The sequence below is a fragment of the Pelobates fuscus genome, chromosome 13 (assembly GCF_036172605.1).
Source record: "Pelobates fuscus isolate aPelFus1 chromosome 13, aPelFus1.pri, whole genome shotgun sequence".
NCBI lineage: Eukaryota > Metazoa > Chordata > Amphibia > Anura > Pelobatidae > Pelobates > Pelobates fuscus.
Window position 1 is genome coordinate 20059989 of NC_086329.1, and position 26365 is coordinate 20086353.

At 39.9% G+C, this 26365-nt stretch overlaps 1 protein-coding gene across 2 annotated transcripts in view; it reads right to left on the reverse strand.

The window, feature by feature from the left end:
• Positions 1-640: 640 nt before the first annotated feature.
• Positions 641-26365, reverse strand: part of TTBK2 (tau tubulin kinase 2) — a 76754-nt gene continuing 51029 nt past the window's right edge. For both annotated transcript variants that reach the window (XM_063439555.1, XM_063439556.1), the window contains exons 7-15: positions 22250-22315; positions 21602-21694; positions 20537-20662; positions 19494-19651; positions 17971-18187; positions 16743-16954; positions 15385-15967; positions 3115-4304; positions 641-1581 (exon numbers count right to left, since the gene is read on the reverse strand). In XM_063439555.1, the coding sequence (XP_063295625.1) occupies positions 1098-1581; positions 3115-4304; positions 15385-15967; positions 16743-16954; positions 17971-18187; positions 19494-19651; positions 20537-20662; positions 21602-21694; positions 22250-22315 (3129 nt within the window). In that variant the 3' untranslated portion in view covers positions 641-1097. The remainder of the gene's footprint in view (positions 1582-3114; positions 4305-15384; positions 15968-16742; positions 16955-17970; positions 18188-19493; positions 19652-20536; positions 20663-21601; positions 21695-22249; positions 22316-26365) is intronic.

The following is a 26365-nucleotide window of genomic DNA, read 5'->3' on the forward strand; positions in this document are numbered from 1 at the left end:
CTACTTATTTTTCAAGATTCCACTTGTCGAATTTTGCCTTAAATCGGCACAATATAACTAGAATTGGCTATAAGCATTCCTCCATTAATCCCAGCAAATGCAAATCTGTCTGCACAGAAGAATAACTATACTATAGGGCTTATATTCTCGATTTAGGGAGACTAACCCTTTCAAATACTCTTTACAGACCCACTTTAACCACGAGTGCCAAGGAATGAACACCCAAAAGGCTAATCATGCATTCAGATTACCCCAGAGAGGTGAAACATGCACATCTGGACTTACAGCTGGTGAACGCAGTGCTAAAAAGCTCTGAAAATGTTCTAGTTTGCATTTTGAGATGTCAGATGAGGTCATGACCTGTGACCAAAGTCATGCTAAAACAGCTAATGCTACCATGAAGACTTTTAAAGCATAGCAAAGGGTTAAGTATAAAAGAAAAACATATATAAAAAAACAAAAAACATTTCTCCTATGAGCAGATTTGGTTTAAGACATAATGTCTCTTAACTTCCTTAAATGTGATGTGTCGAAATGACAAATGATGGACACCGAAGGAAATCTGTATGGAGAGACCTCTGACAAATCCATGATATCCCAGTTAGAGGATACATTATTTCTCGGTCCTTAATAAACCACACGGCTGTACTACTTTGTTTAATGTCTACCAATCTCTGCAAACCCCTGTGTGATAATATGAGCATTTATATTGGAATGCAACCGTTCACTTCCAGTCTCCAAGTTCTCGCTCTGAGAGACCCTCTTACCTCACATTTCCATGTCAAGTAGGAAGATATGCTGAAGGTATATATTAAAAATGAATTATAAAAGCAACGTTCTAATCTGCTGACCATACATTTTACTAGGCTGGCGGTGCCAAAGAGGTCTTGTAGAGAAACTCCTCCCCAATGTGATCCCAAATAAATATTCCACTAGTTCCCACACTAGTCTTCTTTTGAACATAGAGATCAACACTAATTTGGATTTCATTTGAATTATATAGTAACATACATAACATGCATTACAAGAGGACAACGGGTTGAGGGGAATGGGGTGGAACCAAGAAGCTTTGCTGCAGAGCTGACAAAGCCTCGTTACTATCTGCTAAGTTTACTGGACACTTTGACCTCCCGAGCAGAAGACTTCCCACGGCTTGTTTTGCTTCCTGTGGAATGGTGACCGCTGCCCGGTCCCTTTGATATGTTTTTACTCTGTTTACTGTAGCAATGATCCTGCTGGCAGGATCTTCGTGAAGAAGATGAACCAGAGAGGCTGGGGGGTGATTTGCTGCGGCCTACGTGTGGGGAGGAGCTCCTGGCGTCATAGTGGTGGGGTCGTCCAGCTCTCGAAGAGGACGAACTGTTGGTTCTCGGTAAAGAAGAGCTGCGTGGTGAGGCGCTTGGACTGCGCCGGGGTATCACAGGGCTTTTAGGAGGAGTTTTAGGACTATGGGGGGATCCTGGGCTTTTAGACTGAGAGGAGCTGCGGGTTTTCTGGGATCCATTCTGAAGCATCTGAGCAAGTCGGGAGAGGAGGTCTGAGTCAGAGTTTCCAGAACCCAAAACTTTGTATCTGCGCATCCTTCAGAGGAAATAGAGAGAGAATAATTAAAATACATATACAAATATATGCAGATACAGGCTTCAGTTTAAAAAAAAATATATATATATATAACCCTAATTATAGCCTAGATGTAATAAGTTTTTCAAATGAAATAATATTTTTAATAAACTAAAACTTACAATTATTCAATATGTTGAAAAATATTGTAATTGATTTTATATATGATAACTTTTTTTGATATTGTAATATTTAGAAAATAAATATTTTTGAAGTTTATCTAAAAAATATTACATTGTTTGAAAATCTTACCAAAAGTATGTCATTTTCTGCTATTTTTTTTAACTTCATATATTCTCATTTTTTTACATTTAATTATGGAACACATCTACCCCAGAATATAGCAGTATACCAGAATAACTACACTGAAGTGTATCTTCTGTTGAGGTTAATAATAAATAGCTTAAGAATACATATCTTCTAGCTTAAGAATAAATATCTTCTGTTAGAAAGTTAACAATCCAAATATGAATGTTAACACAATCATCTGTAACAAATAAACTAATTAACAAAATGCACTTGTCTTCAAAGAAGTTGGTTGCATACCTTTTGGCACAGATCTGTGAGGTGACGTGGGTAGTGGTAGAACAGGGAGGAACAGATAGTGTCCTTGTGTGAGGATGGTGGGGACATCTCTTCCCCATCCAGCAAACACAGCTACAGCTACTTAGCTGTAAGGTTTAGTTAAACGGCCATGCTAGCACGCATCACAACTCCAGCTGTTTGGGATAATAGTAAATTACCTCCGCATTCCCTTTACATTTTACCACTAGCTGACACTTTCTGTTAATCCCCTCCGGCCATAACTTCTAAATTCTCCCTGCTACGGGTCTCCAATCCCCATTTTAACCTTTACATCATAAGCTCTTGGGCTACCTAAGCACTTCGTTTAAAAGAGATTTAATGGCTAGATATCAGCTCACAGGAAGAGCCTTCTTTACCCTTTGTATTGTATGTTTTTTTCCCCTCCCATAATTGTACAGCACTAGCCGGGGTGGCAAGGGCTGCAGAAACAAAGTGATTTGACTCCAAACTTACAAAATAAGTTACACCTGATTGAACTTGAGACCATTTTTGTCTTGCAGACTATGTCAGTTACAGCCAAAGGAGGTGTTTTTGTCTCCTGCTCTGTAAATTGAACCATACACGGGAGGCTTTTGCAGGGTCTAGCAAGCTATTAACAGAGCAGAGATATGAAATTATAATCTAAACAATATTTACAATAAAGGTAGTGTAAACATTAGATGACTCTTTACAGGAAGTGTTTAGGAAGGATGTGTAAGTTAACTGCAGGGAGGTGTGATTAGGGCTATATGGAAAAAAAAAAAATGATAGTGAATTGAGCAGTGAGACTGCAGTGGCATGATCTATACACCAAAACGGCTTCATTAAGCTAAAGTTGTTTTGGTGACTAGAGTGTCCCTTTAAATAAAATCTGATGGTTATTATTATTGTAACAAAACCAAAATTTTTTAACCAAGTCTTTTGTCTTACCGTGCTTCCACCCCTGGTCGAGTAGGCGGTTTTCCAGGTGGTGGTCTTGGAAGGAATTGAGTTGAAGGAGAACTACTGAGCTGATCACTACTGGACCAGGAAACTGGACGTGGAATTTTGCTCTTCCTCATCTGTGGGCTGTGGGATGCCAAAATTCCATCATCGGACGACCTTTGAATATGTGCATCCAGTGCAGATTTGGAGAGAAGGATATTCTCTTCTGACAAAGGTAGGACTTGCGGAGAAGACTTTTCCTCAAAAGATTTGTCAGAGGCACTTGAGAGGTCACAGAGAAATGATTTAATCTGTCGTTTCTCCATTAGCAGCCGTGCAAGGTCGGTTTGGTATGCCTTTTTTAGAAGAAGCTTCTCCTTTGCAGAGATTGGAGAAGAGGACTCTGATGCTGTCTCAACCTCTTGAGCCAAAACTGGAATTCTGCTCTGCCTGGTTGTAAAAGATGGCTTTGTGAGATCTTTTTTACTTTTCTGAAATCCATCACTCAAGTCCAACAATTCTCCGTTATTTAGGCATTTCTGATCTTTGTCGCTTTCTTCATCCAGTAACATGGACAAGCTCACTCTGTGGTCAAGAAATCCATTAGCAGCACTAACATCCTTTACTTCATGGAAACCATTTTGCTGACCTTCCCAAGAACTTGCTGTACAAAGTTCCACAAAATCAACTTCTTGCTTAGTGGCCTCAGTAGCTTCTGGCTTCAGTATTTCTAGGTCCGAATCTTCATTTGGCAATGTGCAAAAAGTCCTCGACTCAAAAGGTTGATTAACAGATGGCATAACATCGGGTGAGGATTGATAGTGCTTGGGAGAACATCCATGTGAATTTAGACCCTTCCTTTCTTCATTCACGGCCTCCGTCACACCAGTCTGAGAACCTAAATGAGATTTTACAGGCGAACTGGCGCTGTTCCTCTCATGCAACATTTGGTCGTACTCATTAACAAAGTTTGCTTGGCCTGAGTCTTGGGATTTGACACATGACTTTTCCTGGCTAGTTAAGCGCAGCTCCAGATCTGCTTTGTTTATGCTAATACCCAAAACATTTTCGGTTTCTTGTGGTGAGAACACTTCCAGAACATGGGAGTCCCGATCTCTCTTTTCCAAATTCTGGGCACACGGAAAGCTTTCTGAAGCAGACTGTGTGGATGTTACTGAAGGACGAGGTATCGTCATCTAGATTTCAAAATAAAATAAAGACAGAAACAAATCCATGAATAAAATAAAAATGATAGATATTTGCACAAAACACAACCAATCTATTTTATTATTACACAAGTGTTAAAGAGATGCCAATATTAAGGTAGCTCTTTCACTAGAAGAGATCCTGAGGGATTTCTTGCTTAACGCCCTTCCTGGCACCCTGGACCGGTTTGTATTAAGATTTCCAAAAACTTAAAGATTCTAAGAAATAATGTCTTCTGCCTTTCCTGAATGTGTGCGTGAAATCACGCATCTACTGGAGGGCTATTGGTTTAGCGTATTTGTGACAATCTTTAAAAGGGAAGTTACACTAAAATCTAGAACAAAATACTTTCAATAATAAATGTACAGCAAAGTTTGAAACATAGTAAAACCTTTAATACAGCGATTGCACGTGACACTGAATTGTAGGTGTTCGTAAATGTCAGAGCATTGCTACTACTTGCAAGTGCCACCCTGTGGCCAACAAAGGTTTCTCCTATGAAGCACGCTACCATGCATTGGCAGATATGGGTTTTCTTTGTGAAATAAAGCCTTAAAAGTCAGATTATAAACTTCTTTATAAACTTGTAAGCTTCTCTGCACATAATGAGCAATCTCTTAACAGGTCTACATTTAAACTGCACATTCATATGGATTAACCCCAGGAAATAATTCTTAACCTTTTTATTTGTCAGGGGGATCAAACCAATGTAACAAGTGATCATTTTTTAAATTGTAATATTACATTTAAGATGGGTCTGTTCCTACAAATGAGCATCAACCTGAATGATGTGTTCCCGTATTGTAACTCGACCTCCATTCCCAAGTTCTTATAGTAATATGCTGTATCACAAATCTTTAGCATAGTTACACTGCTTTATCCACACATACTAATTATATAGAACATGGGGTTTTATATTGTTTTTGGGATACTTCTCTTTTAAAAGGGATTGGAAAGTGGTTAATGTATTTTAAAATGCCCAAAAAGGATGCGATTTTTAGAATCTTCCGTTCTACTAGTTAAGATTGCATAATACAATCTGGGCTGAAAAAAAAGACGAGATTTTAAGTATCTATACTGCAATAAAGTTAACTCACTTTATGCGGTCCTACAAACATTACAGAACCATCGTTCAGCTTCTTCACTCTCATTGAATCAATGATTGGCGCAGCGTGGAAATTCCCTCGCATGCAAAATAGCCCTCAATGATTCTCCATGGGAAGCATTGGATTTGCTGAGATCATCACTACTGATGATCTCAGCCAGAGCAGGAGCTCTAAAATGGTTTCACTATCTACATCGGGGTGGGCTTCAGGGCACTCCTGGCACCATAACCACTATAGGGCGCTGAAGTGGTTATGGTGGTCCTTTAAGAACATTAATAAATGTATAACGTGTCACGGTGCATACCTCAAACTATTCATATTTTTAAGCCTTAGGAAGCCTAGAGGAAGCGATGCAAAGTAATCTTAAAATATCAAGCTATTCTCAGAGTAGTCAACAGGCAGCTTCCCAGCTGTTGTAGAACTGCTTCACCTGTTGCAGGTAGCGAAGATGTGGAGAGTTACCTGCTGTCAACCCTGCTTTCAAAGCAATACAAGCCTTTTCAGTACCAGTACCAGATACAGTATAGCAAGGTAGAAATAATATATTTAATTCAAAATCATCTAGTCCCCATGATGAAACTGTCACTATACATCCCGGGGTCTCTATGTTATTACCCAAATAAGCGGTACTCATTTTACTGACCTCAGAAGACGAAAGGCTGAGATGAAATTGCTGGGAATCGAACCTGCAACTCTCAGATACTGAAGTTGGAGGGCTAACTGCTGAGCTATCACACCGGTTCTCTATGTAACTCACTGTCTAAGTGCCAATAAATTTATCTGTCAAACATTTTCAACTAGAAAAAAGCAGCATTTGTCAATAACTAGTACATAATATTAATAATAGCACAAGACTGAGATCACGGATTCAATTTCTCACCTATACATTTAAAGACACATACACAGTACTTTCAACATTATCACATTTTTAAAAATGATATTTGATGGAAACATTCAACAAGACCAAATTATTAAACCAGACATATTGCATGCCAAAGTGTCAGTCCCTTTTATTTTCAAAACTCTCATAATAGTTTGACTAATTATTGAAGATGTTAAAGGGACACTACCATTAAAATGAAGTTAATGAATTGTTTGCCGATGTTTACAATGCACTCTTCTGTGGCAATTATCTGGTAAGTAATCATGTGACAGGTTGGTTTCCCCTCTGCAAACATCTGGAGTTAGACTGCTTTACATGACTTTGGTTTTAGAGATATTTAGCTAGGTTTCAAAAGAGCATCTATTACATCGTCTTCTTCCAAAATTGTTTTTTTTTTATTGACTCCATAAACAGAGTATTTTAGCCCTGCCTATAGTCTTTTAAATATTAGTATGGGATTCAGAGTCTGGGTCAGGGCCGTCCATAGGTAGGTTCAGCAGGGCCTTTTCTCTTAAGACAGTGGTGTTTTTTTGTTATTTAAATGTTTTTCACAGTACAAAGCCCATTATAAAAGCTGATCAAGTGGGGCGTACCAGGGTATAGCATTTATGCTTCATCGTAAAACACTTTCAAAAACATATATAAATATTAAACATATATAAACATTTATATTATAGCAAGGAGTGCAGCGCTATTATGAAACATTGCGTCAGGGAGGAGAGAGGCAGGATAAATGCATTTCATGGCCAGACAGTGCGAGGAGCTGTTTGGGTGCCTATTGGTCCAGCACCAGAATAGAAGATCATATGGGGACTTTCACTTTCCACTAACTCTTGGGATTCTATCTTTAGTTTTATAGGAAAAGGAAGCCACATAGAGATCTACACCGTGCTACTTTTACCCAAGTCTCATTCCAAGACATACTTATACCAGAATAAAAAGTGCCAACTAGAGCAGTTTCCATGAAAGCCACTAGGGGCCAGTGAACAGACAGATGGTATTGGATTTCTCGATACTCATGTACTTGTACAGTTTTCCTTCTTTAAAACTCACGCTTGGAATGTGTGACGTCATCGCGTTCAGAGAACAATGACGTCAAACAGATGCTGAATCAGGAAGTAAAGACAAAAGAAGATTGGAACCTTCTGTCAAAGAGAATAACCTATAGGCTAATTCTATGGACAATCAGAGAGGTTTAAATGGGGGAGGGGTGGGTGGTTTTAATTTTTTGGATTTAAGTTTTTTTATTGTTTTGACTGGTGTATACACACAGCTACTACCCTGACCAAGTTCCTGGAGGAATAAAATGTGTAGGATTAATGGACTGGTATTTGATTATGCTTTTACCATTATGTTTCCTGTTTTAAACTTAAATGTAAGTTAAATTAATCTTTAGAACTTTATCTTCCATTTGCACTACATATCTGCACTACTATCTTTGCATCCATGGTCCAATGCATTGAAGTGGGGAATGATCTGGATACACTGGAGGGATATCTTCAGCATCACCGAAGGCTTGAAATGTCAATCAAATGTTGAGTGGCCAATTGAACCAATATATTTGTATTTATTTGTACACAGTTAAGCACTATGATGTGCCTTTCTCACCTTTTCGAGCAGAATCACCCCTATTTTGTTCTATATGTGTATCTAAAGATCAGAGGGAATCTTCAAGGTGGATCTTCTGTATTAATTATTATTATCCTATTTTGGGGACATTTTTGTGATTGTGATCAGGTGGCGATTGTCACTATTTTATTTCCTCACAACTTCCACACCTGTTTATAAATAATTACAACTAACCTTCTTTTAAATATTCAAAGAGGTAGAAAATCTCGATTCGAGAATATGTTCTTTAAAAGACAGGAGACTATAACTTTAAAAGACCATTTTTATTTTCTCAAATTAGAAAGATTGATGAAGAAAGAAACCAGAAAATGGTAGGAGATATCATATTTAGAGGGATATTCCTAAGGATTAATTCCTAGGGGTCTAAATGTGGGAAAAACTCCAACATGTGGTATTGGTAGAATATAGAATTCATAAGGAGATGGTATGAAGTTTTGGGATATTGTTCCCAGAGCCTCAAAGTTGTTAAGAGAATATGAGAGAAAAAAAACAGACAGGTTATTGAGGAGAAGATCGAAACCCTAGAAACACAGGAGGATGCTCCAAAGATTAGAGAAAAGGAACAGGAAATCATCAAAGTAAAAGAATTAGAAGATAAAATTAGAGAGCCAATTTTTTTTTTAAAATGCTCAGAGATAGGATTGATAAAAAAAACTATAATCTTTTTAAAAACCATCAGGTACGTTATTTCCATAATAAGTATAAAAAGACTTTTGAAAACCTCTAAGAGATCTAATTACAACAATAAAGGTTTTGTAAAATCAACCCCCAACTCAGATAAATAGAAAAATAAAGGTTTTCACTAGGGTTTTTAAATCGGAGAATTTTTTCAAGAAGACATTTACTCTTCACCTAATTCCAGTCAACCATCTACTTCTCACCACTCTGAAATTAGAAAATTCTACGCAGAGGCAGCAGGTAAATCGGAAAAAGCTTATGGACACGGAAGAACTTTTTTTTTCGGGAGGGAGGCAAACCGAAGAGAAGAACGAATAACACACTTTTTTCAAAGCATGCAACAACCAGTGGGAGAACAAATTTGTCCCTCTAGCGGACTTAGTGGACACTCCACCAAAACGGTCAGAGACAATCTTTGAAGGAAGGAAAATGGAAGAAGAAGGAATTATAAAAGGAATGGGTATCTATAATCTAACTAATATTGATTTAACTGTTGAGAACTTAAAAGGCACGTGAAAAAGGTCTTACATTTGCACCCAATAAAACAATGAATACCGTACATTTGAGACATATATAGACCTACAAAAAATACATAAGGAAAATACCCTCAAAAAGTGGTTCCTTAAAAACAAAAAAGGTAGAGGAGTTCCCTTCCAAAAATGAAAAGAGTGATACAGAAAACGAAAGGTTAAAAAAAAAAAAAAAATCATCTTTTGGACAAAAAAGGTCATCATTGGAGAAAAAGGTATTAGCCATGATCTAGAAAAGCTAAAGGCAAAGCCGAAAAACCGTAAGAACAAGTTTAATCTAAATAAAGAAGAAGTTGCAAAATGCGGTGTAATAGTCATATGATGAAATATTACCTCAAGGAGGCAAACTGAATTCTGGGAGATCGAAACACATACTGTATATAACATTGGAACAATGTTTATCTACTTCAATATTAAACACAGCTTTAAAATCCCTACTAAATGAATGTCTAAAAATAATATAGAATACCTTTATAATCAACATCGGATTCCAATTTTGTACTTTTTACCCAAACTACACACAAATTCTGAAGAACCCCCTCCGCGCCCAATTATTAGTGGGATTAAATAAATTACAGCACATATATCTGAGTTTATTGACTATCACAAAAATATGCACAAGAAGAACCTTCCTATTTAAAGGATTCCTCCCATATTTTGGAAATAATGGAAGAAATAAAATGGGAAAGGGACTTTAAAGGGGTCACAATTGATGTAACCGGCCTTTACACGGTCAGAAAACACAATTTAGGCACTTTGTGTTAGAGGATAATACGGTTTCATGCAGTTTTAGAGATTCTATTTATTTAATCCATTTAAATGCCTAATGGCACTTTTTTACTTGCAAACAAAAGGGCACAGTGATACCATGTTTGACCCCAGCTATGCCAACATATACATGAGAAACTGGGGATCCAACTTCGTGTTGAGGGGATATGGCTGGGTTGCAAACCTGGTCTTCTAGAAATGCTTTATAGATAACATTTTGTTAAGATGGAAAAGGACTCAAAAAGAACTACACACATTTTTAAAGTCTATAAATGTAATTCAATATGGTTTTAAAATGCACTCCCATGTATGGCATTAATAACATTGATTTATTTGGATCTCTCTTTCTACGTAGAAGGGGAAAGAATTCAATCTAAATGCTGTTATCTCTCGCCTTAACTACTATAATCTGCTTCTCAATGGTCTTACGCCATACATACTGGCCCCATTATTATCTATAATAAATGCGAACCCAAGGCTGATCTTCCAGTCTGCCAGCACATCCCATGCCTCCCCTCTCTGCCAGTGCTTGCACTGGATTCCCGAAAGATATAGGGCTTAATTCAAAATTCGGGTGCTTGCTTAAAAAGCTTTACATAATGCTGCACCTACCTGCTCCGTTAGGCTCTCACCCAGTCTCGGTTCCTTCAAAAGATCATTAAAAACTCCCTACTTTAAGGAAAGAATATCAAATAAACTGTTAATAGCTTTCCCCTCCCCGCACCTTGGTCACCCATTCTGCTTCCTCTCCTGCAACTGTGTCATCTAAAAAAAACTAACCCTTCATTGTTCTAGCGACCTATATTTTCCCATACCTCTTGTGGCACTTTACCCCACTCCCTCTAGAATGTAAACTCGTTCGAGCCGGGCCCTCAGCACCCTCTGTTCGTGTGTGTCCAACTTATTTTGTTGCAAATACATGTCCACTAGTCCACCTATTGTACAGTGCTGCGTAATTTGATTTTACTTTATAAACAATAATAATTTGTTTAAAAATGGAGGGCAACAGTTTCTTACGTAGAAAGAGCAGCCATCACAACAATTGACTGAGGGCAATACCTAAAAGCCAATTAAGTAGTATAAGACGAAATTGTTTAAAAGATCCGGATTATGCAGAACAAGCACAACATATCCAATAAACACAATGCCACTCTCCTGGATAAAGAGAATAAAGCAGTCCGCATTTTAAATAGAAAGGACCTAATAAAAAAAAAAAAAAAAAAGCTAAAAAACAAAGACGATTTTAAATTTGCATTTATTACTCATTTCCGCTCACAGAACCAACAGGTTAAAAATAGTATATATAAACATTCAAATATTTTATCGAGAAATCCTGTTTTAGGCCCATTTCTTCCAAAATATTCACCAGCATTCTACAGAACAAAAACAAAACATTTAAAAAACATTTTAGCCCTGCGCTTACCACCAAATAATCTGTTAAAAAAAACTGAGAAATTAAAGGTTTTAAATGTAGGAATTCTTGTAAAGCCTGTAAAACCAAAAGATTATTAAAATAAAACAATTTAGGAGTGCAATAACAGGGTAAAAAAAAAAATTATACAATCAAATCATTGTAACGAGAAAAATGTGGTGTATATGTTACAATGTCTCCATGGGAAACAATATGTGGGGAGGACATGTACAAAATTAGAAGGGAGAATTGTACCTTGTTGTTTTATACATTTGTATATGCACTGCCAGCACCTTACCATTTTATATTACTTTAATTATTTTTAGTGATTTAGAAATAAAGGAGTTTTGATATAAAGTTTTAAAAAAATAAAAATAATAATTTATATATACTTTTATACATTTTTCAAATACCCTATGTTTAAGGCAAGCGGGATTGCATCTACATTTTTAATAGATATGGGATCTCTAGGTTTTTATGTTTTATTCTATATGTTTTCCAATATATTGATCCATTCTCTAAACCCATCCCCTACTATGTTCTTCCACAAAAGCTCTGAGGACTGAGGCTCTGAGTATGGTGTTCTATCCTCTCGCTTGGGAGTTGGAACACAAGTCAAATCCAATATTGCACCCAAATGGAACAAACTCCGGAACGCAATAGGCATCGCGAATCTTGTGCAATAATGTCTCAAGGGTGGAGCAACACCAAGGCCTATTTACATGGGGTGCACGCTTAGAACGCATGACGTCACTACGTTCCAAGTGCGATCACGTGAAAAATAGGCTAAATCAGGAAGTAAAGACAAGAGGATTGGAACCAGATGTCAACATGAACAACCTATAGGATCATACTATGGACAATCAGAGGGGATTAAACGGGGAAGGGTGGGTGGATTTTTTTTGTATTCGTTTTATTTTTTGGTGTATATACACAGCTACCATCCCTGAAGAAGTCTCCGGATGGATGAAACACGTAGGTTTGGTGGCCTGGTAGTTGATTATGCTTTTACCAGTACACTTGGGGTTTTAAACTTAAATGTAAGTTAATAAATTCATCTTTGAACTTTTTACTTTTAACATCCATGGTCCAATGCATTGAAGAGGAAACCTATCTGGATACACTGGAAGGATATCTTCGGCATTACTGAAGGCCTGAATTGGTCAATCAAATTGTAAGTGGCCAATTGAACCAATAAATTTGAATTTCTTTATCCACAGTTAAGCACTGTGCTTTTCCTAGCAGAATCCTTCCTATGTTATTCTATACAACACAATTATATCAGAATAAAAAGAGACAACTAAAGCAGTTTCTAGGAAAGCCACTAGGGGGCAGAGAACAGACAGATGGCAATGAATTTGTCGATACTCATGTACGGTTTTCCTTCATTTACTTTAATATGAATAAAATAACACTACTTTCTGTCAGCAAGGGGATTTGGGGATTTGACATTTCAGTGGTAGGAAAACAAACCCTATAAAGAGAGCAAAGAACCTTTAAGAAAATATAAAATGTAACGGACTAAGTGTGATAAGATGGCCAAGGACGTTAGTCCTGGGAGAGCTCTCAGATGTGAATTATTAGTAATAAGGGAATTAAATCCGACTAACAGCAGAATAGGGTCACCCAGAGTGTCGCGTGGCACGGACAGCAACAAACTGGACTTAATTAGCTCAAAATACCTAAAGCCATTGCTATGTTACATATCGGCCTACATGTAAGGGCAGCCCTGGTTTGGTAGCTGCTCCTGCAGGGTCCTTCTGCAGGAATATTTAGACAAGTAATGCTCTGAACATACCAACAAGAAGAACGAGTATGGTACAAAACAGCAAAATATGGATCTAACTCCTCCTCTAATGGGTATATAGTTTATTTTCTAAAAACAGAGAAAAATGCTGACCAGATCACCCCAACAGGTACTGTGGCCTTGAGAAGGGAATAGTTCAATTTCAATTAAATAATTTCATGACAGCAATCTATTTATCTGCAAGCTTGAATACCCTGAAATAAAATATTTACGTCCGGGATACAATGCTGTTCTCTTGTTTGGGGACTTGTAACATGCGTGTAATTATTGTTAATGAACCCCGGACACGACAAACCTTACATCACCAGACAGAATGAGGACTGACTTATGAAGACATGGAGTTATTCACCTGAGATTTAGATATACGAATTACAGAGGGGTACTTGGCACCGTTATTTGGTGTGACGGGCAGCTTCCTGCGACTGGCTGAGCGAGAGGAAGAGGAGTAGCTCTCGGCGGACTGACTCTTTGGAAGGCAGGCCTCTTTCCTGTGAGAGGACTCTGAGCGGCTGGACTGGGAAGCTATGGGGGTGGTGAAACGCAAAGGATTGCCTGGAAGCCTCGAGGTTGAGGAAAGCGGGATGTGAGAAGCATCGAGCTGTGAGAATATGCCATGATGGGGGAAACAAAACAATAACGTGCATGAATGCTAGCATCCGCAAGAAATGAGAGTAAGTGCGGCCTGTAGACCAAGATTGCATGAATGCCAGTAAAGGAAAGGCGTTCGTTTACACATTTAGATATTTTAACGGTCTACTCAGTGTTAGAACAATTCGCTAAAGGAGAACGTTCATATAAAAGCCACAGTTCACTCTGAAGCAGCAGTGATCGCAACATTATATGCGGTGGACTTACCGTGGGACCAGAAACCAACTCCATGGGAAAGGTCACTTTAGTAAGAAATACCTACAATGTTCATACATTCACCAAGAATGATCTCAAATGGGATAAAACATGTCACCCTGTAATTCTCATCCAATTAATTCCTACAGCTAGAGTTAGCCCATATGAACTGTATATATGTCACTGATTCAATGCATATCTATGAGAAGATGCTGATTGACCAGGGCTGTTTGGCTCTGCCCCCACCACTCCACCTTGGTTGGGATCATCAGAATTGACTATTCCAGCCAATCCAATGCTTTCCCACTGGAAAGCATTGGTTTGGCTGAGATCATAAATTCTGATGATGTCAGCAAAAAAGGCAAACTGGTGTGGAGCCAGTTCCGGCAGACCTGCACGGCACTGGAATAAAGGTGAGTAAACTACTTATTTAAGGGGGCAAGGGAGACTGGGGACCTAAATATTGTTTTTAACAATAAAGGTTTAGGAATAGACATTTGTATTTCTGCCCCTATAGTGTTCCTTTAAGTATATGTTTTTAATATACAAAGATGTTTTTAAAGCTTGACATTTATTTTATTGAATTTTAAATTGCATATTTAACCTATGATGATCTAGTAGGTAACCTTTGACGCTACCGTGGTTGTGGACTACATCTCCCCTGATGCTTTGCCAGCTTTGAGGCTCTAAGAGCATTATCGAAAATGTATTGCCCTGTTTTGACTATAAAAAAAAAGTAAATTGCATAGCCTAGACTAGGGCCCTCAGCGCTCCAGATTTTATGGACTATGTCTCCCAAAAATCGCTTACAGCTATTATACTGGCAGAACATAAGAGGGATGCAGTGCTCAACATCTGGAGTGCCAGGCATCCTTGATAAGAGACTGGGTCCTAAATAGGGATCGACTGATTATCGGTCTGGCCGATATACTGTATTTTTGGCAATATCGGTATCGGCCAATATACCGATAATGCAGATCTGGGCCGCCATCAGGGTCCGGGGGGCCCAGCACACTCTTACTTACCTTCCCAGCAGCCCCCTTGTCTAACACTCGCGAGTCCCGTGGCCGTTAGAGCGTTGCCACGGGTTACCAAAGCAACAGGCCGAGAGAGTTAGGGAAGCTGCTGGGAGGGTAAGTAAGAGTGTGCTGGGGCCCCCAGGGAATGCCATATCCCCCCTCCCTGGCCAGGGAAGAAGCAGGGAGGGGGGACTAAAACAAAATTTAAAAAAAAATTATATTTAAAAAAATAAACCACCAGATACAAGTATGTAAGCTGAAATGTGACAATTTTGGAAGTTAACTTACCATGTCACAGAATCCATAACTGAAAACAAGAAATTGTAAACCCTGCAATTTCTTGTCTGGTTGTGTAAAAAAGAAACTGGTTAATATAATTCTGGAATCTCATCTTACCGGAGTAAGTGCGCCTTCAGCTTGCGCTTCCATCGGACTAGTGGGTGTGGCAGCAAGCAGCTGGCCAGCAGCTCCCGACATCAGATCCAATTTATCAGTATAAGGGCCCGACGAAATTATCATATCAAGTCCAACCGCAGGGTCAGGTTTGCCTTGGATATTATTGTCTCTCCACAAGCCTCTGTTTGGTTGACCTTCTTGAGGAGAATCATCCAGCACTTGGAGGACCTCTGGCTCTTCGTCTGATGGACTTCCTGTCAGCTTATGACCTCTACTACCATTTGTCCCAAAATCTTTCAAGTCGTGCTCCTTGTCCACAATAACCCACTCTTTGGAATCAATGTCCTGCCGGCAGGAGCTCAGATTTACAGCTACAAAACCATTGCTAACACCTTCAAGGTGCTCTGGGGAGCTTGCTGAACCAGGCTTGGAACCTGCAGGGATATATTCTTCATCATAATGCCACACATGGTCAGCAGAACCTGCAGTGGGAGCAGCAATTACTTTACGAGGTTGAGGTGGTGAAGATCCATCAGGGACCGGTGTTTGCTTCACATATGCATCTTTCTGAATTCTCTCAACACTGTACAAGAAAGAAAAATGCAAACCACAATAAGGCATATTGAGGGCATATCTATGTTATGTGAAAACTGTCCAATGTAACCCTGTCAAAAAAACAAATGTGTAACTAAATAGAGACATTTTTAAAGAAAAATATGTTTATTATAGAACCCATATTGTCTACAAGAAACAGAGGTGGCTTTCTGTGGCCTGGCACGAGTAAGTTGGGGAAATAGGATCTCTCTAACAAATTTACCACATTTTTTGTTTCTGAGTCACAAGTGTGGTGGGTCAACCATCACCTAGACACAGGATCTTCCCTATGGAGTAAATGGGCCAGTTTATATTTTTGTGTTCCCCTTTTCAGGTCTACAGGGTAATTTGAACAATAAACAAACAATAATGGGACAGTTCACAATGTCCTCTACTGGATAACTCATTACAGGGTATACCTACCTACTGAGATAAATGTTTAGTTTGTTTTATTAGCTGCTAAATTGTAAGCTTTGGTGAGTAGGGCTCTCATTAACCCCAATTTCCTGCATGATAATCGTATAGGTCAGCTTTTTTCCCTGTAAAACGCAAGCTTACATCACTCCTTACTCATTTTTACTTGGAGATTCTTAAAAGCTCCAAAAACACTACTTTGCTCCATCACAACCTACTCAAAAACGTATTGTCGTTTTATATGAATATTTTTAATGGAAAAGAACATTAATGCTATACTCTTTAAAAAGGAGTACGTGAAAGGAAATTTTACAGGTTTGGTTTAAAGGCAAATAACGGCATTTTCATACCAATTTTCCAAAAATTTGTCTGCATCAGGCTTTGATTCTAGAGTCATACGCTTCTCTAGCTCAAAGCTATGAATGGTGCGTAACTTGCGCAGAAGGGGAACATCTCGATCCAACAGCGTCGTCTCTGAACGAACTCGGATGGGAGACCCTAGGCTTGGTGCATTTAGTACACCATTTACATGGCCATTACTATGTTCATCCTCTGTAGCAGCCTAAAACCAACAAAAAAGGTCGAAAAAAAAACAGTCAAATAGAATACATTCATTAAAAAAAAAAAAAAAAAACAATACAAAACAGCAAAGCCTCATAAATAGTTTACAAGTCTCTTGGATGGGATGCAATAACACATTTATACATTACTGCAAAGCATACATTTTATGAGTTAAATGACCTTGTTTAGGCATAAGTTTTAGTTATTTATTAGTTTAATAAAGTGAATAATAATATTTACAATTAGATGATGTGATTCCTTAACAGTTGGATCTCTGCTAGAGTGGGGACACCTACATGTATATACTCCACTCAAAGCAAATTGTGTGCCAGACAAGTTCATCTTAGAACAAACAGGGTCAAACAGTCTGTCTTATAGAGTCATTCCCACCAGGGTCATTTTTCTTTAATCTCTCTGCACAAACTGTACAATTTAGCCCATAATGAGCTTCACCAGTAAAGTAGGGCTGATATCACTCTAAAACAAGGTTCTCCACAGCGCGAAGGAAAATTTCTACAATATCTAGCCATAGAGATATACAGTATCTCACAATAGTGAGTACACCTCACATTTTTGTAAATATTTTATTGTATCTTTTCATGTGACAACACTGAAGAAATAACACTCTGTTACAATGTAAAGTAGTAAGTGTACAGCCTGTATAACCGTGTAAATTTGCCGTCCCCTCAAAATAACTCAACACACCGCCATTAATGTCTAAACCGTTGGCAACCACAGTGAGTACACCCCTAAGTGGAAATGTCCAAATTGGGCCCAAAGTGTTAATATTTTGTGTGGCCACCATTATTTTCCAGCACTGCCTTAACCCTCATAGGCATGCTAAACGCCAAAGGGTTACAAATATGAAGGGTACAGTCTACCATCAACAAACCACCACTTTCTATCAAATGTTACCCAATCATGTAGTAAACTGAAGCACTCTCGGCACTTTGATGATCCAAATGTTTAATTTTCAAACTTTCAAACATATACATCTGTCACCTAGAGTTTTGTTACCTTGCATATACCCATTCTTAATTTATTTCTTTTGGCATCCATCTCCTCCCAGACATCCTTCTCCTGAGTGCGCTGGTGACTGGGAGACCCTGGGATTTTCTCTGGGGAAACAATAATTGGGAGTCCATTCTCCCCGTCACTAAGTTGTTCATCTGGAAACACTTCATCTGTGTTTTCACGTAACAGATCGCCGGGGATTGGTGTGGCATTCGCAATTCTGAATGTAAAGGAGATAATATATTACGCCATTTCAGAGAGTAGGAAATATTTAGAGGCGATAGTGTTTAACATTACAAAAAATTGTTTGTTGATAGAAGTCAATGCATCACAACCAACCTGGATTCATGAGATTCTAGCAGGCCCTATGCTTTCAATCACTAGCACTTGGCAAAGTGGGCGTGTATGGGAACATTACCAAACCCCTTCGCCTAACTTTATAGTCCATGCTTCTCTACCTGCTCTTAATCTACTCAAATTACTTTCAAAATCCCATCCCAGAGTCTCACTCTTTAATTGCTCACAATTCAGTATAAAAGCATTTCTACTATTAGACCTGAATTAACAAAAATCAACCTCAAATTCTCCCACGCTACAGTTTGGCTTCCATTATCTCTGCAGACTGTAAGTTCCTAGGCCACTTTGCTAGGCATAAATGAAAGTGTTTCAAACACTCATGAACAGGAACCTCAAATTTCGTTTAGAACTGATAATCTACTGATATAAAATAATGTAAGTAACTTCTTATATGTGCTTATAAACCCTCTCTGCTGAATATGGTTCCTTATAAATAGAAATTAACAAAGCTCACTTGAACCATTTGTTTTAGATCTTTGTGTGAAAGCAAAAAAGTAATGGGCAAAAATAGCATCAGCCGCACACTTACACCAGGGCTACATGTCACAGTCACCTCAATATGTACTAAATGATGAGCATTCACTTATCCAAGATGAAGGGTGACAATGACCATGACACCACAATCCAATTGAAATCAATTGGTCCAACACTGCTCCACAAATAGCAATTCCTTAATTAGGACAAAGCACGAAGATATTAAGGAGGCACTGTACCTTCTGAGCTTTTCATAAAGATGGAATCTTCATAAAAAAAAATCACAGACTGCATTGGAAGGTATCGTAAGACTATCTGCAGACTACTTTATCTTATGTACAAGCATGGGATGAGGGAGCTTCAACTTCTCCCGAGAGCATCTGTCCTTTTCACATCAACTGGCACTTGCAATGGCTGACGAGAACAGGTGAGAAGCTCTGTGAAGGAGTTGCATTCCCTCAGTTTCGTAGTTTTAAGCTTGTGTGAGAGTACACTGGGACACGGATCCGGCAAACGAAACACATGGGATGCTGGGATTGAGCAAGGAGATCTTTAGGCACATTTGTCTCCTCTATCCGTCCCACTAGGTGCCAACACGTAAGTCACAAACACAGTTATTGACAAGCGCACTAACAGTTTACATTAAAGATAACAGTATGAATTTTGGCAAAGTGCACAGCTATATATAAATTTACCCAATAGCAGCATGTGTCAGGCGAGTATGAAGTTGAGGGGTAGTGGATGTTGTTGTGGTTGTTAAAGAGCCATCCATTCCACTCTTCTCCCAGTCGAAGGGGTCACTTTCGACAATACCATAGGTTTTCATGCTGTTATCAAAGACTGACACGAGGAGCTGCACGTGGGAAGAAATAAAGGCTTTAAAACAAGGATTCTATATGTAACACCTGGCGCCAAAGTTTAGCATTGTGGTAACACTACTTCATTTCAAAGATGAGAAGTAAAACCATTACTGCAGTATTTTGTTAGAACACTGTGAGAAAATGAAACCATATTGTAAACATTGTAGGTAAATCGTTTGAGACTCAAGAAGTGTCTCTTTCTTGGCGTTCACATTCACGGTTAGGCAACTGAAGGGAGACCGTTAAATGCATGTGCATCTGCATGACACATCACTTCATGGCCCGGTGCAACGTCTGTCCCACCACTGCAGCGTTAGTATGGAGATCTTAACATTTACAAAGCAAGTACTGTATAAACCTGTGGTGTCTGTGAAAAAACTGTTGATAAATCCAAGCTACCGCTTCACTGACTTTTACCAAAAATGTTTTACAATCCTTTGGTTTTCAGTGAATGCTACAGTACATGTTTTATAACACTGCTTGGGAATGTAGAAGAGTTTTCAGATTCTAAAACAACTACCTTTTTGATACGAGCATTTATAGAATTCATTATTAAATAACAAAAATACTATTCTACAGCGAAAAAAAACAAACTGAATGGGTTTTCATGAACATCTGTGTGTTTGTGAAGGATAAACATGGTCTAGTACAGTGGGGTATTGTTTTGGCCTGGATGCGCAGACCTCAGTAAATGCTGAATGGAAGGTACAGGAGGACATTTTCACACAGTCTATTTTGTGCCAGCTAATTCTTTGGCTCACTATTAGTGTCAGAGTTTGACCAGTGATCAATAAAATATTCAGAGTACAATATAATTAATTAATTGTTGGTATAAACTATTCCACATGAATGTCAAAAACAATGTTAATATCACATACCTGGTAATCTGGTTTGGTGACATAGTCTAAGCCAATGATATGTTCGAGAAACACAGAGAATTCTGGGGGAAGATGTTTTAACATAAGGCGATGCTCATAGCGCTCTTTTATGGACCCTACTTGTTCCTGTAAAGATAAAGAAGAAGGTATATTTCTTAATGTGACTATTATTGGTATTGTAATTACTTTTGGGTGACAAATATCCACATGTTATTCTGAATACAAGATTTGATTTGTTCTAAATGCTTAACTCCTACCACTACAATGTGATTACTGCCGGTTGGTCACAGGTTCCTAAAGCTAACAGAAGGTCAATAAAATGGATGTCATAGGGGCGGGCTTGATTGTAATGGCAACTGGACGTGTTTTCAGGGAGCTCCTTGTGAGTCTTACAGTTTGCTCCAGTTATCTACTCTGCATCGAATGATCGGCTTGGAGGTACTTCCAGCGGTCATTTGCAGCCGTTCAGAGTTCTCTGCTGATAAGAGGGAGGCCTGTTAGGCGCTGTGGAAGGGAGAGGCAGCCGATCTCCCGGCCCAGCACAGCCTGATCTTCAGCAACTCCAAGCTGGTGCCCTGATACTCCCCATTAAGGTGGATAACATGGTCTATCTCAGGACATTTGTAAAATAATTGAGACACCAAAGTATATTCTTCCAGGTAGGACACTTTGATACATTCCGATTGCCATTATGGAGTCAAAAAGGATTTCCCCCCCATTTTTGTGCCATAATTGGAAATGGCTACAACTGGGTGTTTTGCCTTCTTCTGGATAAACGGCATAAAAGATTGGGCTTCAGGGTTGAAGTATTTTTTTACGATTTAAATATATATATATTAAGGCTGTGGCCAGGAATTGTGGGAGGGGTTACCTGGGCCGTTGTAGTTATATCTCAGACAGCAGTAGGCCTGTCTACCTATTTGGAACACAAGCCATCTCGGAGACCAAGAAGAGATCCTGCCCAGAGTCAGGATACTAACACATTGCTTTACCATCTCTTTAACAAGACCAATGTAATGTATATTAAATGTTAAACCCACCATGGTTACACTAAAATACACATACCTTGTCCTTTATCTTTCTCCATGGGAGCTGACCAACTACAAACTCCACCAGCATGTAAAAGAGAGACCACAGGTCATCATGTCTACCCATTTCCTGTGAAAAGAAAACAATTAGGGTTAGGGTAGAACTGGACTAGCAGGACGTTGGAAATGTTCTACTCTACAACCAGGTGGTGGGACCACCTCCAACACACACTTAAAGCATACACTCTGTTTAAAGACACATGAAACCTTATAACTTAATTCCTTATGCCCAATGACAATTCTGAAATGCAAATATTCACAAAACTTTATTTGAAAGGGGCACTCCTTGCACCATAACCACCACAGTGCACTGTAGTGATTAAGGAGACCGGTATTTCCTTGCACCGGAATTCTTACCTGGTGTACGCTTCCACTACGTCAGATAGAGAACTTCTTGCTCTGTCTGAGCTAAGCCCAGTTGTGCAGGGCTCAGCTAATTGGCTGAGAGAAATCAGCTGACACTCCCACAGCCGATAAGCTAAGATTAATTATTTGGGCCAGCTCAAGATTTAGTGAATAAGACAAAAGGCTACCAAAAAAAGGCCAAAGCCCAATCTCAACGTTGACTGTGTGCTCTTCCTCTGTAGCACTGTAAGACAATTGCCACACACGGAATCTCACTCACCCGGTTTCTGTGGGCGTTCACAGAGGCGTAACGTACGGTCCCCCGAAATCCAGCAACAGCTCGTGGCTAGAAGACAAAAAATGTATCCAGGTCAGCTAATCTAAGTTTCAATGTTTTGGGCTCTGTGTTTATAGGAAAATATGCAACTTATAATTAGAAGACACCAACAGTAATAAACAGCAAAAAAAACATTCAAAACTCAAATTGTTTTATTCAGTATGTCTCATTTATTTGCAATGTTGTGCTTTTTATTGACTTTTAAATGCTTATTTTTTTTACATTTTAGCTGTGAAAAAGGAGCATGTTGTCTATGCACGCAGGTTCAAGAAATTTGAATTAATGGAATTAATTTAACAAAAATGTAAATATTGCATGAATATACAATACCGTGCTACATAACTACCGCTAATCCCTATTTCATGTGGAATAATCGTTGGATTAGAATGCAACTTAAATAGAAAACTCTCTTTTAATTTGATTTTTCCTCCAAAATCATTTTATTGAAAGAAATCTGCTTTAAATGAAAATAAATAAATAAATAAAAAATATAATGAAACAAATAAATAAAAAAAGAATTGATCTTCGTTCACTCTGATGAGGATTGAATCATTCAAAAAGAGCACTGCCCTTGACAAGTTGGCCAAACAGACATGGCCAAACATCACACTTTAGACCTGAAAAAAGAGAGAGCTTAGGGAACTCACCCAGTTTCCTGTCTATCGGGTCTTTGAACGATAAACTGTCCTCCAAAGGAATAGAAATCTGCTTGGTCAAGTTAGCTAGCTTAGTGACAGTGTCACAGACAATCAGGATTTCATCCATGAGAGCAAGTTTTGGTTAAAAAATCAGGGCAGTCCCTAGTTTATCACAATCCTTTTGCACCAAAGCCATGAGAGCTGGTGGCTAAGGAAAATGGTGCGGTGCCAGTTGGTGGTTTTAAAAACTGATCCAGCACCTCAGATCCAAGATCCCCTCTCCACAGTGGGTGGATATTTGGTCATTGTGTCCGTGGGCAGGAGAAATTTCATGTGCTTACCTTAAAGACACACCCTGACATTTATTTGTACAAGGGTTTTTCCCGAATGCTAGGAAAACCTCTAATGAACACACTTCTCTATGGCCTCAGGTTAGCCAAACTGACAGGCAGGCATAACACAGCTGTGGGTACCAAGCTATTAAAGAAGCTGTGTCCCAACAACAGTGCTCAAACTAGACTGGATGAATACCAAGGTTCCAATCTCACTCCTTCATTGACCAAGGGTACATACTGAACACAGAACTTGGCACTTCAGGCACCTTCAACAGAGAGTATATACCCTATCAAGGCCTCCGCTTAGCCATGCGCAATGAGCATCAATCTAAGGGACCTTCATTAGGATGATTCATTGGACAACCTGGAAAAGTAGTGCACTCAGCATGCTGCCTGGCAGGTGAACATTGCCAACACCATGCATTCAGTAGTCAACCACTGAGCCATATAAGATTTATCAGAGGGACCAGGTGTCCCTCCATTGGATGCACATCCTCAACTTACACTTATCTTCGAACTTCTGCATAAGCTAAACAAGCCCACGATTTAGGCAGATACACAACAGAGGATTCTACAAGTGGGACTAGAGCGCGGGCAGCATACGCAAGCAATGCATTATGGGTGTTTCTACCTATTCCAGTGGTACGGGTGTTATCCCATATGTTACAACTCGCGGGCTCTCACTATCCAAGGAACAGAGAGGTTGCAGGTGCTTTGTACATTATTTGACAACATTAATTAAAAGAATATCAAAATGAAGAGCAGAACACAGAGTATTTTATGTGCCAACCTAAATTTAGATCAGTGTTTCCCAACCCAGTCCTCAAGGCACACCTACCAGTCCAGGATTTAAGGATTACCCAGTTTTGTCTAAGGTGTTTTTTCTTTTTTTTCTAAAAACACCTTAGACAAAACTGGGTAATCCTTAAATCCTGGACTGGTAGGTGTGCCTTGAGGACTGGGTTGGGAAACACTGATTTAGATACATCTTACAACACAATTGTTTTTGAGAAAACCTAAATAGGGGGGCGGAGCCAACAGCCGACCAAAGCAGACGTGCATCACCAGAGCTCCGCATCCAAAAGCCTGTAAATCGCAAATTACATGAGTTTAACTCAACCACAACGACTTAAAAGATAACGCCACGAGATGGGAAAGAAATCCAGACACCAGGGGGCCGTAAAAACGGGGGGGACCCGCGATATCGGAGCACTTCTCCTCCGACCTGCCAAGGCCGCAGTAACTCCCGCGCCAAACCAAGATGGCGACTCGGCATCAGCCTCCTCCGGAGAACACATCCTAGACGAACTAGACGAATTCCCCAGCACAGGGGGCCTACACAACATATCTTCCGACGAAGACAATGAACTGCCCTCCACTAAGGGCGACATAAAAGCCCTTCTAAGCAATATTCGCTCCCTCTTTGCGGCTGACATGGCGGTCCTAAGAGAAGAGATCCACACCGTGGAGGGGCGAGTGAAAAAAACAGAAGTAGACTCACAGGGCCTCACCGCACGCTGCATACAACTAGAAGCGCAAAACGCAGAGCTGCAGCGCTCCCAGACATTGCTCACCAACCGCCTGGATGCGGTAGAGGACCGGCACAGAAGCCGGAATGTAAAGATAAGAGGGGTTCCCGAAACAGTGACCCAAGGGGACACACGAGAATATATTGGACGACTCATCGCCCTCCTACTCACGCAACAGCAAGCGAAGACTGCCCTTATAGACGAGATTTACCGAATCCCGAGGGCCGCCAGAGCCCCAGCAGACACCCCGAGAGATATTATCCTCCGCTTCCAAACGAGGACAGGCCAAGCAGCCTTCATGGCGGCGGTGAGAGGGAAGGCATCCCACCTCTTTGAGACCGCCAGTCTGTCATTCTTCCGGGACCTATCCAGGCCCACGCTGCTATGGAGAGGCCTCTTCAAACCTCTGACAGCCGCTCTCCGCCAAAACTTAATCCCATACCGCTGGGCATTCCCCAGAAGCATAATCATTACACACAAGGGCGCAACAACTCGGGTCGCTGACCCCTCAGAAATTGATTCCGTAATGGCAGCACTGGGCCTGCAACTGAGACAGGACCAAGTCACAACCGAACAAAGGCCAAAGTCCTGTCACACCTGGGATGTCTCGAACGTCAGACCGTTTCAACCCGCAACCACAAACGCCGCACCTTCCACCGCTTATAAGGCGCAACGGGTGAACCGACATCAAGCAGACACTTGAAGGGACAGGTACCCGAACTACAACAAACCCCTAGACGGGGATTACGACCAGTTGCTTTAAGACTTAATTATAGACTCACCCCCCACCCCGAATGGACATGCTTCCCTGACAAACCTTACTGTGCACTACTCGCACCAAGAAACCACCACTGGCAAAGATGGGCACCAGCCAACCGGACCCCCCTCGACCTAGGCAACATTAGAGGCCAGAGGACCGAGACCAGCCCCACACCATCAATAATAACTTTACCTCGAAGACTACACGGACAACCGGTCTGAACAGCTAACTTCCAGCTACTGCCCTCCACCAACGTTGTACCTATTGTTTTGTTTCGTTTTGTTTAACTATGTCATTAAGGTAGCCCTACCTGGACACTAGAGATGTTTTAAGCATACAAGATTGGTAGCCCTATACCCGCCAAAAGTGGCAGAAAGCCACACACCTCTAAGACTTAGCTAGGAAAGATATATAGTCAGTAAGGAGGTCTCCTAAACACAGCTCTAAGGTATATGCTAGCATACACTGACAGAGGACATGTAAATTTTCATATCTGGCCACATTGTAAGGTCCACAAGGCCAATCGCAGATACAGTTAACGTGAACAAGACTCACTAGCCTTCCCGCCTTGACCAAAGGTGCACTAATGTGCACCACTAAAGCACAGGCAACACTAACCGTTGGGCCGGCGCAGACACACGCAGACACGGACCTGACAGGACACAACCACCAGCCGAGGGGCCACCATGACAGAGCTTTACAGCAAAATCCTCCCTCAACTATAAATAAAACTACCCCCATCTAGCTAGCTTCTATACATGAAAACGCTAGACACGCAGGGTTAGTCCACTTAATAC